The 13,394-nt window shown below is 45.4% G+C and overlaps 1 protein-coding gene across 1 annotated transcript; it reads left to right on the top strand.

The window, feature by feature from the left end:
* Positions 1-7,108: 7,108 nt before the first annotated feature.
* Positions 7,109-13,091, top strand: LOC144541923 (IgGFc-binding protein-like; the record flags this gene model as incomplete). The annotated part of the gene is made up of 12 exons (XM_078287095.1): positions 7,109-7,267; positions 7,517-7,652; positions 7,826-8,148; positions 8,229-8,808; positions 8,915-9,243; positions 9,639-10,206; positions 10,485-11,062; positions 11,148-11,672; positions 11,855-11,977; positions 12,146-12,523; positions 12,626-12,897; positions 13,027-13,091. Coding segments are annotated over 12 exons (3,987 nt in total), but the record flags the coding sequence as incomplete, so codon positions are not given.
* Between the last annotated feature and the right edge of the window lie 303 nt (positions 13,092-13,394).

Below are 13,394 nucleotides of genomic sequence, written 5' to 3'. Positions count from 1 at the left end.
TTCTACCATGGCAGCTGAATTTGCGTCTGATAACCTCTGTGGCATCCTGTCAGCTCCTGCTGGATCGTTTAGTGGTTGCCACTCCACTGTGGATCCACAGCCTTTCTTTCAGAATTGTGTGAATGACTTATGTATGTCTAATGGGGATGTAGCACTGTATTGCAGTAATTTGAGAGACTACTCATTTGCATGCCAAGAGGCAAGAGCTGAGGTCCAACCGTGGAGGGGCGTAAAGTGTTGTAAGTATTACTGCTCTTGACTGTCTTAATTTCATCTATTAATCTGTCATGATGTGCCAGTACATGTAAATCATACTGAATGCACATGCAGCTTGTTAGAAATCTAACAAGCTATAACAATGATGTTGCCAAATTCATGAAAGGGTGTCTGGTCTGTGTGTGAACTCTTATTTTTACCCACAGCACTCTCATGCCCTAAAAACTCCCACTACAATATATGTGTCAGTGCGTGTCCTGAGTCCTGTGGTATTTTATCTGATATCCCCTGCCCATGGCCCTGTGTTGAGGGATGCCAGTGTGACTCTGGCTATGTGCAAAATGGGAATGGCTGTATCAAAGCTGAGGAATGTGGTTGCTTCTACCATGGGCACTACTATGAGGTGCGTGACCGCAAATTATTTGGTTTATACCAACTAGCAGTTATAAATTTTGCCTTCCTCAGTGCAGTTCATGTGTGGTTTTACGGCCAGAAACTAAATTGCTAACATGCGGTCTGGCCACACGATTGCAGCTTTCCTTCACTTCTGAGAAACCCATTTGATTGCTGAGGGTGTATTCTGTTATGACACATTAGCACATTTACATCTGACTCCACTGCAGGTGCAGTCATGAACATGTTGCCACAGTCAAGCTAAACGAGTGTATCGTGCCTCAGTTGGCCCACACACTGTTAGTAACATGACTCATTAATGGCTTGGCTGAAAGTGCACGTCTCTCACCTGTACATGGTGCATGACTAATCCCAAAATCCTAGGCCTTTGTGTTGTCTTGGGTTGTCAGTTGGATGTTTGGTGTTTAGAAAACAGTTGAGTAACACACACTAACAGTGACTCATTGTTCTCTGTAGATGGGTGAGACATCTTGGGCTGAGGGATGCTCTGAGCGGTGTAACTGCTCTGCCCCTGCCACCATGTGCTGTAAGCCGGCCTCTTGCCCTGAGGGACTGAGCTGCACCCTTAACGATACCTGGGGCTGTGCAGGGAAAGGTAGGCCATGCTGGTTCTGCTGGGTTGGTTGACATTTCCTCACAGGCTAAGCATTGTTCACCCAGCTGCACCATGCATACTGATGAGTTTTAAACACCTTTTTGTTCACAAATGTTATATGTACAGTCGATTTGTGCATCTTATCAGGGATTTTCTGAAACCTGTGATTGACACCACAAAGGTGATTAATTTTTGCTCCCCATGTCCTGTCACTTAACTGAAATAAGGTCAAAGACTTTCCCCCTCATACAGCACATTACATCTTTACACAAAATGCCCTGCCTGCCTAGTGGGAGTGAACATGATTACACTGCTTGTCAATCAATCACAAGTAATAATGCACCTCCATAATTTTGTCAAAATTGTTTTGTCAAAAATTTGATTTTAAATATGTTGTATCACTAACTGTTGAATGTGTATTAACATTAGAACCCCATCCGAATATAAGGCAGTTTTTTCCACTTTGGAATGAATGTGGAGTGTTTGTAGTTGAACTCAATGTCTTTTAATTTATTATGTTTAAGAACTAGCAGACCGTAATAATCACAAAAATAATGGGTAGACTAATATGCTTTGCAAAATTTGATTCATTCATTTACTTAGTGAATTGTAGTAGTCATTACATCTGTTACTCAGAACAATCTGGTCTGATAAGGGCTGATGTCTGCAGATATCCTGGCAAGTTATACACCCCCAGCTGCTTGTGCCTTCTTCTAAACTGTAAACATTAATCAGAAGCTTTTTTCCCTTTTTTATGTTTCAGATGAAGAGCATAAACTCTGTGAGAATGGAGAGACCTGTGGTGTCCAGAGCGAACCTCAGCAAACCCAGTGTTGGGTGCTGGGAGGTGCCCACTTCTACACCTTTGATGGAGAGATGTTTGAATTCCAAGGAAACTGTACCTACACTCTTGTCCATATATTGAATCATAGCAGTGTGAATGATTCATTTTGGGTCAGGGTACAGAAAGACAGGACCCACAACAAAGCTTCCTCTCTTAAAGCTATTCATGTCAAAGTGGCTAAGGACCATATTGCTATCTACAGAGGGGAGAAAGGCTATGCTTGGGTAGGTTTTGAATTTGTAAACTTGCACAGCCACAGGTCATCGTCACTCTAGCTTTGTACTCGATCCAAGATTTTTTTTTTTTTTTTATAATTGCAGAGTAGATGTGTTCCAATTGGACATCATTCAACAGCATTAGCACCTGGATAATGCCCTCTCTTATTGATTGGCAGGTTTTCATCATGGACATTTTAAAATGTTATTTTCACTACATAGACTCTGAAACATTTGTTTGGGTCCTACTCATTTTATTTGCTCAGTACATTGCCAATTTTCTAGTGAAGTGCATACATCGATAAACTTGCATGGATTGAAATGTCACTGCATAACTACGTACATGTGAAATGCACTTTGCATTGAATTGTACAAAATGTCTCTCCTGCTTTCCTCATAGATAAATGGTTATAAAAGGCTCCTGCCTGTGACTCTGCAGTTTGGGCAAGTGAAGATTCATCAGAGTGGCATTTTTGTCATTGTGGATACTAATCTGGGTATCCAAGTCAAGTATGACTGCTTCCATTATGCCACTATCCTCTTCTCTAATAAAACTGAAGTGCACGGTATGTGTGGGAACAACAATGGCATCAAGGAAGATGACCTCAGCACCCCACAGGGTGTAGCTGTTAATGCTACCACCTTTGGCTGGAGCTGGAGAGTTCCTGATCAGGAAGCCTACTGTACAGCAGACTGTGGAGGAGCCTGCCCAAACTGCTCTGCTGACCAGCTACAAGAGAACAATGTGGCCAGTCATTGGATCTCCTTGCATGATTACTTGTGGTCACAAAACGCTTTCTACCTGTGCCGTGAAGTGATAAACTACACTGAAGTCTACTCGGCGATTAGCATCTTTGACCTGTGCACTAGTCAGGACCCTCAAAAGGCCCTCTGCCTGGGCATAGAGGCCTACGCTGCTACCTGCCAGAACGCCCAGATCCAGATCGGAGAGTGGAGGAATAGTACTTTCTGCCGTAAGATAAGCTTTGTGTTGCTTGGTATTTAAAATGTCTCCCACAACTGAATGCTTAATTTGTTGCAAGTGTCTTGTTTCTCATCATTATAATGTGTAGATATGCTTCCACGCATGATTACACCCTCAAACCCCCATAACATGTTCTTAAATACAACTGTTGGATTAGCCTCAAATCCCACTTATTTAGTGATACTATTCATAACCTAACCGTTGCTTTTATCAAAATGTATTATGCAATGTGGCTGAAAATATACTAGTTGATGTGTGTGGTTATCCTTCCTTATCACTGATCATTCTCATGTTCCTCTCCCACTTTCTGTCTCCCAGCAATGTCCTGCCTAGTGAATAGCCATTATGAGTCCTGTGGCACAGCCTGCCCTGCCACCTGTGAGAACCCGTCCAGCTCAAGCCCCTGCACCCTGGCCTGTGTGGAGACATGCCAGTGCGACCCAGGATTCGTCCTGGACGGTGATGTCTGTGTCCCCTACCCCCTATGTGGCTGCATTCACAATGGCTACCGTTACCACAGCAACCAGACCTTCTGGGCTGATGAGGGATGCACAGAGCAGTGTGTTTGTGACCCCCAAACCCACCAGACCCACTGCCATGTGGCTTCCTGTGGCCCTGATGAATACTGTGGTCTCCGTGAAGGAGTCAGGAGCTGTGTGCCACACCCCTGGCAGACCTGCATATACACTGGTCATCACTTTACCACCTTTGACCAGCATGACCATGATTTGCAGGGCACCTGCCAGTACCAGTTACTGGGCATGTGTGGGCAGAGGCAAGGCCTTGCTGCTATAGAGGTTCATGTCCAGACTGATGGACATCTAGAGTCACCTCTTCATGTCTTGGTCAATGTAAGTGGTACACTGGTGGAGATGAACAGCAAAAACACTGAGAGGATAGAGGTGAGTGCCAGTATCCCGCTGTTGCCATTACTTCTGCTTAAATGTTCTAGCTCATAAATTTTCATGCCACACAAAGCATTAAATGACTGTCACTCATCTATGAATTCTGGACACTGCTAGAGAATCTAATTATTTATGAACTATTACAATCAAGGCAGCCTTAACAATTATGGAATTAGATATGAAAGATTAATTCTGAAAATGTGTTGCCCTGTACTGAGTGTTGAATGCAATGTTGGCACCCCCTACAGGTGAACGGTGTCAAGAGGAGCATGCCCTATCTACTCAGCCCCACTGCAATGGCTTCCTCTATGGGGATGCACACTTACATTCACACAGACTTGGGCTTTGTTTTCAGCCTCAGCGTACAGGGCAGAGTCAGCATTAGCCTCTCTACTAAATATGCCAATGCTACCTGTGGCCTGTGTGGTAACTTAAACTCTGACCCTGCTGATGACCTCATGGCGACTGGCACCCAGGAGCGTCTTAGTCCTGAGCAGTTTGGAAAAGCCTGGAGAAGTGGACACAATCCTTGGTGTGTGGAGGGCTGTCTAGGAGGAAGTTGTCCAAAATGTTCATCTGAGCATCTGGCTGACTACTCTGACCCAGGGGCTTGTGGGAAGATTCTGGAGGTTAATGGACCATTCAGACACTGTCATGGCAAAGTGGACCCCTCCAGCTTTTACAAGCGCTGTGTCAGTGACCTGTGTCTTCATGGAGGTCTCCAGCCTGCACTGTGCAACTCCCTGGCTGACTATACTGCTGTCTGCCTTTTCCACAAGGCTACCGTTTATGCCTGGAGAAGACCTGGATTCTGCTGTGAGTGTTAATGTGCTTCCAGCTCTGTTACGCAAGTGAATTAAATTAATATTCTCTACAAATGTAACTGTGATGTTTGGAGTTCAGCATCATTGCACACCAAATTAAATAGGGGGGTGGGGGGTGCAGAAGCATGTGCGAGCACTCTCAACATTTCATCATGTTTGGTTAGTTGTTATTGATCACATATCAGAAGGAAATGCCATTGTGATTATTTGCATATGAATCAGATACATGCCTCTAGGTATGTATATGTGGGGTTTGTTTCCTTGTGCATTTATGACTGTTGAAAAATTTATTATGAATTAGATACAGTACCCTGTGGCTGAACAGCTATTGGTATTGAGGCCACAACCTCCCAGCTGCCATTGTGCCACTAGATGGTACTAATGCATCACTGGTCAACCCTAACCTTGTCTCTTACTTTACAACTTTTTCCTGTCGTTCTGCCCAGAGTGACGCATGTCTCTTCTACCCCCACAGACCAGTCCTGTCCCTCCAGTACCAGCTACAGCATGAGTTCTGCCCCTGTTCACCTCTGCCTCGGCTGGCAGAATAACACAGTAGAGATGCCTCAAAACATTGGGGAGAACTGCCTCTGTGGAGCAGGCTTGGTTCACAGTGGCAGCCTCTGTGTCCACCCAGAGAACTGTGGTTGCTCTCACCATGGAGAATACCTCAAAGCAGGGCAGGAGCTGTCTACCTGTGAACAAAGCTGTTTGTGTCACACTGGGGGTCACATGACTTGTCGTAATGTGTCCTGTGGGAAGAATGAGGAATGTACGCTTATTAGGGGTGTTCAGGGTTGCCACCCCAAACCCAAAGAGGCACGCTGCTCTGTCGATGGTAGATCCCAGTACACCACTTTTGATGGACAGACATTTGAATTTTATGGTTCATGTAACTACACCCTGGCCCAGACCTGCTCTCTCAAGGAACTGGATGTGGAGCCTTTCATAATAGCTGTACAGGGCAGCCATACGGGGGTCAGGCAAATATACCTGCAAGTCTATAAGATGTATTTTAAGATGTCAAATGATTATCCTGGAAAAGTTCAGGTAATTCAAGTAACAGTTCTACAATCTTTACAGTAACTGCTTAGAGATAAAGCATTGTAGAATAATTTTAATTATTTTAGTACAATATTCACTAATTGTATATTATGTATAAATATGAATCATTTCTCTTAGGTAAATGGAGTTCTAGAGAACCTGCCGTTCTCCCAGAACAATGTTACTGTGCTTCAGAAAAGTGGATGGCTGACCATCAATGCCTCACGGTCCGTCCAGCTTATTTCAGACCTACACAACCACATTCTGGTCAAGATCCCAGACATTTACCGCCAGACCACCTGTGGCCTTTGTGGGAACTACAATGCTAATCCCTCAGATGACCTCCAGCTGCCCAACAGCACTCTGATCTCTGATACTGACATCTTTGGGCCATCATGGAGGTTGTTTGATACTGAGTCATCTTGCAGCGACATATGTGACAGTGCCTGCCAACGCTGCCGGTCCCCTGTACCCAAGTACACCTCTGACCTGTACTGCGGCCTGCTCACCCAGCCTGTGGGACCTTTCTCCCACTGTCACCAGGTGGTGTGCCCACAGAACTACTATTCATTCTGCATGGCGCATCTCTGCATGACAGAGGGGCAAAGCTGGGCCCTGTGTGACGCACTGCAAGCGTATGAGACAGCATGTCAAGAAGCAGGAGTGAAGGTTGGCCTCTGGAGGAACACCACAGGCTGTGGTAGGTCTGACATCTTAGTAGTGTGGCGAGTCAGATAATGACAATATACACAGTTTTTTTTGTTTTTTTAAATAGGTCAGAACTATTCATCCAGATTAAAAAAAAAAAAGATGATAATGATTTAAAAAAAATAATTTATATAGCATGTTTCAAAACAATTGTTACAAAGTGCTTCACAAATAAAAGCATGGAGTAAAATATAAGGTAGTGTTTATTAAAAACACATCTAAAATAAGAATATACAGTATGGGAATACGGTATGGTATTGTATACAGCATTGTACTGAAGTAGTGTTTTTTTGTTTTTTTTCTTCTTTCTTTTACAGCATACCAGTGCCCCCAGTTCAGCCACCACAGCCAGTGTGCCAATGCCTGCTCCTCGCTGTGTCCGGTGGTTGAACAGGCAGTGCAATGCCCAAGAGAGTGTGAGGAAGGCTGCCAGTGTGATGCTGGATACCTCCATGATGGCCATGCTTGCGTGTCAACAGGGCATTGTGGGTGTTCACAGGATGGGAGGAGGTTTAAGGTGAAAGAACAAACCATGACTCTGTAAACAGTCTTAACAATTGTGCTGATGTGCTTGGCTGATAAATGCATGAAGTCAGTAAGTCATCAAAAAAAAAAAATCATATTTGCATATCGCAAATGAAAACACACTGAATTCAAAGACTCATTTAGTTTTAGTGAGCATTTTGCCTCCTCACAAAGTCTTTTACCTATACACTGTTTGCATTGGCTTTATATTACCTTTTGACTCTACTGTGTTTCTATTCAGGCCTCTGAGAGCAAAATTCTACAAAACTGCACCATGAAATGCACCTGTGGGCCGCCTCTTGTGTGTGAGGACTATTCATGCCCTGCCCAGCACAGCTGTGTAGTTTCAGATGGAACCATGGGCTGCAGCAAGGCTGGTAAGTATTGGCTGTGTTACAACAATTACATTATCTACAGCATGACATTTAAAATGGAAAAATGATTTTTTTTAATATAGAATAGCAATTTATATAGGATAGCTCCTAGTGCAATTAAAGTACTTAACATTTGTGGTGTTAACACTGAATTAATTGTACCTTTCTTTGAGTAGTGGAAAGCCCAGATCCATGTGAGGAGAGATGTGATGAATCAGAGAAATGTTCCCTGAGCAATGGTGTGCCTGTCTGTGAGACCCCTCAGGGTGTGTGCTGGGCCTGGGGACACCCACACTACCACACCTTCGATGGGCTCGACTATGACTTTGAGGGTAGCTGCACCTACCTGCTTGCAGCCAGCCGAGGGGCAGCTTGTGGTCTGACACCCTTCAGTGTGTCGGAGAAGAGTGACCGCTATGGGTCAACCTCTACACGGGTGGTGACCGTACAGGCTTATGGGTTCATCATCAAGCTCAGCAGCGAGAAGGGCAGAGTATGGGTAAGTAGTGGTGTGTTTCTGAATGACAAAATTGCTCAGGTTTTGCTGTTGGCATTAATGTGTTTCCCCTTCATTTCCAGGTTAATGGTCTGGTGGAATATCTCCCTGTCAGTTTATTACGGGGTAAGATCCAGGTGTCCCACAGGGAAGGAAAGGTTCTACTGAAGACTGACTTTGGCATGCAGGTCGTCTTCGACTGGAGCTCCACCGTTGCTGTGACTCTGAACCCACGCTACAATGGCAAAGTCTATGGGCTGTGTGGCAACTTCAACGGTGATCCTCTAGATGAGCATACTGTAGCCACACATGGCTCACTTCCCATTCAGAGTGTGGTTGACCTGGCCCAGGCATACAGGCTGTTTGATGGGGACCACAGGTGCTGTACTGATTGTAAGCAGACAGCAGATAAATTGATCTTGGCCCCAGATCCTGTTCCCAACAACACCTCCAGCTACAGGAGACTGTGTGCAGTCCTCATGGATCAGAAGGGGCACTTTGCCCACTGTCATGGCAAAGTCAATCCAGATTCGTTCTACCAAAGTTGTGTAGTTGACCTCATGCATAATGGAGAGTCAAAAGTTGCTGTTGACCAGGCCATGAAGTCATACTCTTTGGTTTGTGAACAATCTAATGATGACTACAACAGTGGGGTGATAAGCGGTGAGTAATAATGTTAAGGTGTGCAGTATATTGTAGCTACTGTAAACTTTCAAATTTTGACTAGTGTGTTATAATCTATGAATGACAAACCAATAAATCATTTCAGATGCGCACTGCCCGGCCAACAGCCACTACAAGACCTGTGGCTCAGCCTGTCCTCCATCGTGTGAGTTTAACGTTGCCTACTGTAATAAGATCTGTGTGCAGGGCTGCTTCTGTAACTCTGGCTTCGTCAAGAGCCCAGAGGGCTGTGTGCGTCCGAAGCAGTGTGGCTGCACAGACTCCATAGGCAAATACCACAGTCTCAACACAACATTCTGGACCCCTGACAACTGTGGTCAGCTCTGCGTCTGTGGTCCAGCCACCAGAGAGATCCACTGCAAGCCGACCGAGTGCCCCAGAGGACAGTTCTGCAAGCGGCTAGGACGCATAAGGGTCTGCCAGCCCCAAAAAAATCTCAACTGTACCATTGTCACTGGGCTGTATTTCACTACCTTTGATGGGCATCATTTTGAATTTAGAGATAGTTGTGCTTATTCATTGGTTCAAACCAACTCCAATCAAACTGAACTGACACCCTTCAACATCACCATCTCTGATGCAAGTTGCCACAAAAGGCTTTTTCACAGCCTTAACTTGAAACTCTCTGTCTATAATTTGGAGTTGGTAGTGAGCAAAGATGACCCAGTAAAGATTTTGGTGAGTGTTTGGCAAGTTTTTATTTTTTAAGATGAGCTAATGTATGTAATTTGTGTAATAATTGATTGGTGTAATTAGTTAGTGTTGTAATTGATGTAATCTAACCTAGTGATGTTTCTCTTCATTCACAGGTTGATGGACTGCACAAGCCCTTACCATACTCTCATCAAACAGGCCGTGTAAAAGCCTATCACACACCTTCATCCCTGGTCATCCACATTGACATGGGATTACAGCTGGTCCTCTATAAAATGGGCACTATAATGGTTGTCCTCCCCAGCACTTGCGGATCTTCTGTCTCTGGTCTTTGTGGGAATGCCAACGCTAACCCACATGATGACCAATTGATGCCCAATGGAGAGCATGCCCAAAACACACTGGAGTTTGCCCACAGCTGGAGGTCTGGAGGGGCAGAAGCCTGTAGGTCCAGCTGTGCCTCCAAGTTGAAGCATTGCCCTGCAGAGGAGCAGAGGCTTTTTGAAGGCAGGGATTTCTGTGGGGTGCTGTTGAATGAGCTGGGGCCATTTGAAGACTGTGCTTCAGTGTTGAGTCCCAAAAACTACTTCCACAGCTGTGTGGCAGACTCCTGCTCTTATGGGGGCCACTCCTCAGGCCTCTGCAGTTCCATCGCATCCTATACTGCAGCCTGCCAAGCAGCTCAGCTGCCTATCAGGCAGTGGAGGAGTGATACATTCTGTGGTGAGTAAATGCATTATCCATTATCAATCAGTTAAAGTTGTATTTGCAACTGTATCACATGATGATGGGGGACAAAATCTCACAATTGAATCTGCAGTATTAAAATATTTGGGTTCGTTGAGGTAAGACAGGGGAGACTTAATACTTCTATGTGGCATCTTGGTGTGACCAGTTAACACTCTTACATAAAAAAAAATTGGGTCTCATGATTAATTTGTTGGTCTGCATGATTTGCTTAATTCATTAAGGTAAAGTAAGACTCTCCATTTCTCCTCTAGGTATGTTGTGCCCTAAGAACAGCCACTATGAGCTGTGTGGACCTCGATGTCCTGTTGTATGTGCTGGTCTGTCTTCCCCAGCCAATTGTAGTGGAGGTTGCGAGGAGGGCTGCCAGTGTGACCCTGGCTATGTCCTAAGTGATGGCCGGTGTGTGCTGGTTTCGGATTGTGGCTGCATGCACGATGGGCAGTATTACCCTGCTGGCTATTTCTACCCTGGGCACAGCTGCCAGAAGTGTCACTGTAGGAGAGGAGAGGTGACCTGCAATCCTACACCCTGCAGCCCCCTGGAAAGCTGCTTAGTAAAGGATGGTGTTGCCAAGTGTAAGCCTCTGGAGTACGGGGTGTGCCAAGTGTTGGCCGGCTTTGGCTACGTCACTTTTGACGGCTTGGCTCTGCCTCACCATGGAGCTTGTACCTATGTCGTGTCAGACCTTTCCTCTAAAGCCATACATGACTATACTCTGCTCCTTAGCTTTAAGGAGAGAAATGGCATAATTCATAAAATGAGCAGAGTAGTGTTTCTGTGGCATTCATTAGAGTTGTCAATTGACCCCGAGACTCCATGGAAGATGCAAGTAAGTTATGCATGTATTTATTTGTTAATGGTTTATCTGCAAAGATTTTATGATGCTAACATTTAATCGGTCTCTATGCTTTCAGGTCAACAAGGAAGAACTCTCCTTACCTTTTGACATGGGTAAAATTAAAGCATACCAAGATGGCAGCAGCCTGACTATCACCACAATGTCGGGGGTGAGAATTCAGTTGTCCTCCACCCAGTACCTCAGTTTGTCTGTACCACACGGTTACGAAGCCACAGCTTCTGGCCTCTGTGGGAACTTCAATGGGGACCAGTCTGATGACTTGGAGCTCCGAAACAATCATCTGACCAAAAGCATTGCAGAGTTCCTGTACAGCTGGGCAGTAGTCGCCCCTGGACAGCCTTGCTACAAGAATTGTGGAACAGCCTGTGATGGGTGCAGTGTGTCCCCTGAAGCCATGATGGCCTGTGATGTCCTATTGGCCAGGAGTGTTGTATTCAACCATTGCTGGAACAGTGGCGTGGAGCCCCATGTTTACAGAGATGTGTGTATCAGAGCGGTTTGTGCTGGGGCAGGGCACATGGAGGCCACATGCCTAGCACTGGAAGCATATGCTGCAGCCTGCCAAGCCAAAGGAATAACTGTAGGCCCATGGAGAAAAAACACTCCCTGCTGTAAGGCAATAATTTTAGTCATAATTTGGATGATGAGTGTAAGATCTATTATAAATAGTTTTATATCTGCACAGCTCTCCAGTGTCCTGACCGCAGCAGCCCAAGTGACTGTGTTGACTCCAGCTCCAGCTCGTGTCCTGCTCTCCTCCAGCTTGGTTCTTCAGCAGTGGGCTGCTCTGAGGGCTGCCAGTGCCTCAATGGAAATGTGTTTGATAGGGAGGAGTGTGTACCTCACAGTCGGTGTGGGTGTGTCCTTCATGACAGATATATCAAGGTAAGCCTACATGCTTACTGTAGGCAGTATATAGTAACCAGTTTTCTGATTTTAGTTATTTTATACATCAGGGTGATATGGTTTATCTTTAATGATGAGCAAAGCTCATGTAAACTGGTTAAAGTAACTTCGGACTTCCCTGTTGTTTCTCTGTTCTCCCTTCCTCAGATGGATGAGCAGCTGTACACTGAGGACTGCACCCAGAGGTGCTGGTGCCACCCTGTGGGTCGGGCACTGTGTGAGAAGGCAGCCTGCAGCCCTGGGCAGCAGTGTGCTCTGAGGAATGGTTCCTGGGGCTGCCATGAGCAGCCAGTAGTTTGTGAGCTCAGGAGCAGCCTCCAGGTCTCCACCCTCAGTGGGCAGCAGTTGAGCTTGGAACCCCAGTTCTCTTACAGTCTGGTGTCTCTGTGTGACGAGGCCAGTGAGCAGTGGTTCAGCCTGATCTCCTACCATGGACCCTGTCATGGCAGCTCTTCCAGGGTTGTCACTGTATTGCAAATCCTCCTGAAGGGATCATCAGTTGCCATCCAGGAAGGCACAGTGAAGGTAAGAATCCACTGAGGATTTTTATTTGCACAAAGTGAACCATGTATTGAATGTTTGCCATCAGCAAGGTTTCTGTTTGGTAACTGATTGTTGCACCCACAGGTGAATGGACACTTTGTGTCCCTCCCTTACATGCTGCCATCAGGTGTGTCCCTGTCACCTGGTGTGACCCAGGACAAGTCAGAGGTCACAGTGATCCTGAGGAGAGATGCTGGGATGGAGTCGGAGCTGGAGATGGAGATTGGTGTCACCATGGTGACTGTCAAGCTCCCACTCTGGTACTCAGACAAACTGTGTGGTCTCTGTGGAAACCACAACGACCTCCACTCGCATAAGTCTGTCAAGTCATGGGTCCTCCCAGACTTTCCTGGATGGTATGTGAATTTCTCTTTACAGCGAGAATGTGTGGCTTCATTTTATTGACATTTATTGATGTTTTGTGTATTTTCCACGTCGCAGATGAATACAATTTTTATTCAATGTTCTTTTTTCTCTTTCCACAGTGGCTTCAGTGGATGAAGACTGACCATTTTAATGTTTTCAATAATGTGTGTTGTTCACTGTGTAGTGTTGAATACAAACTTTTGATAAAGACAATTTTGTATGGTCTGTCATTCAAACTCCTCACATGGTGTCCCCTTCACATAACATAATTTCACCTATGGTAGGTGGCATCCTTATGTGATAAGCCCCTACACCTTTTTTTTTTTTTTTTGTTAGATAAAGTCCTCTCCCAACCTTGTGTTCCTTGCAAAAGAAAATGTAACGAGGGCGCACCTTTTTCTAACTTCACAATATGTATACGGTAACTAAACCAGGCTTACTGTGGCCAAGCCTGCGGGTTTCTGACTAAATGCAGATCAATTAAATA

This window comes from Centroberyx gerrardi, chromosome 12, assembly GCF_048128805.1.
Source record: "Centroberyx gerrardi isolate f3 chromosome 12, fCenGer3.hap1.cur.20231027, whole genome shotgun sequence".
Classification (NCBI taxonomy): domain Eukaryota; kingdom Metazoa; phylum Chordata; class Actinopteri; order Beryciformes; family Berycidae; genus Centroberyx; species Centroberyx gerrardi.
The sequence above is the reverse complement of the archived record's forward strand: the minus strand, read 5'-3'. Positions and strand labels throughout refer to the sequence as shown.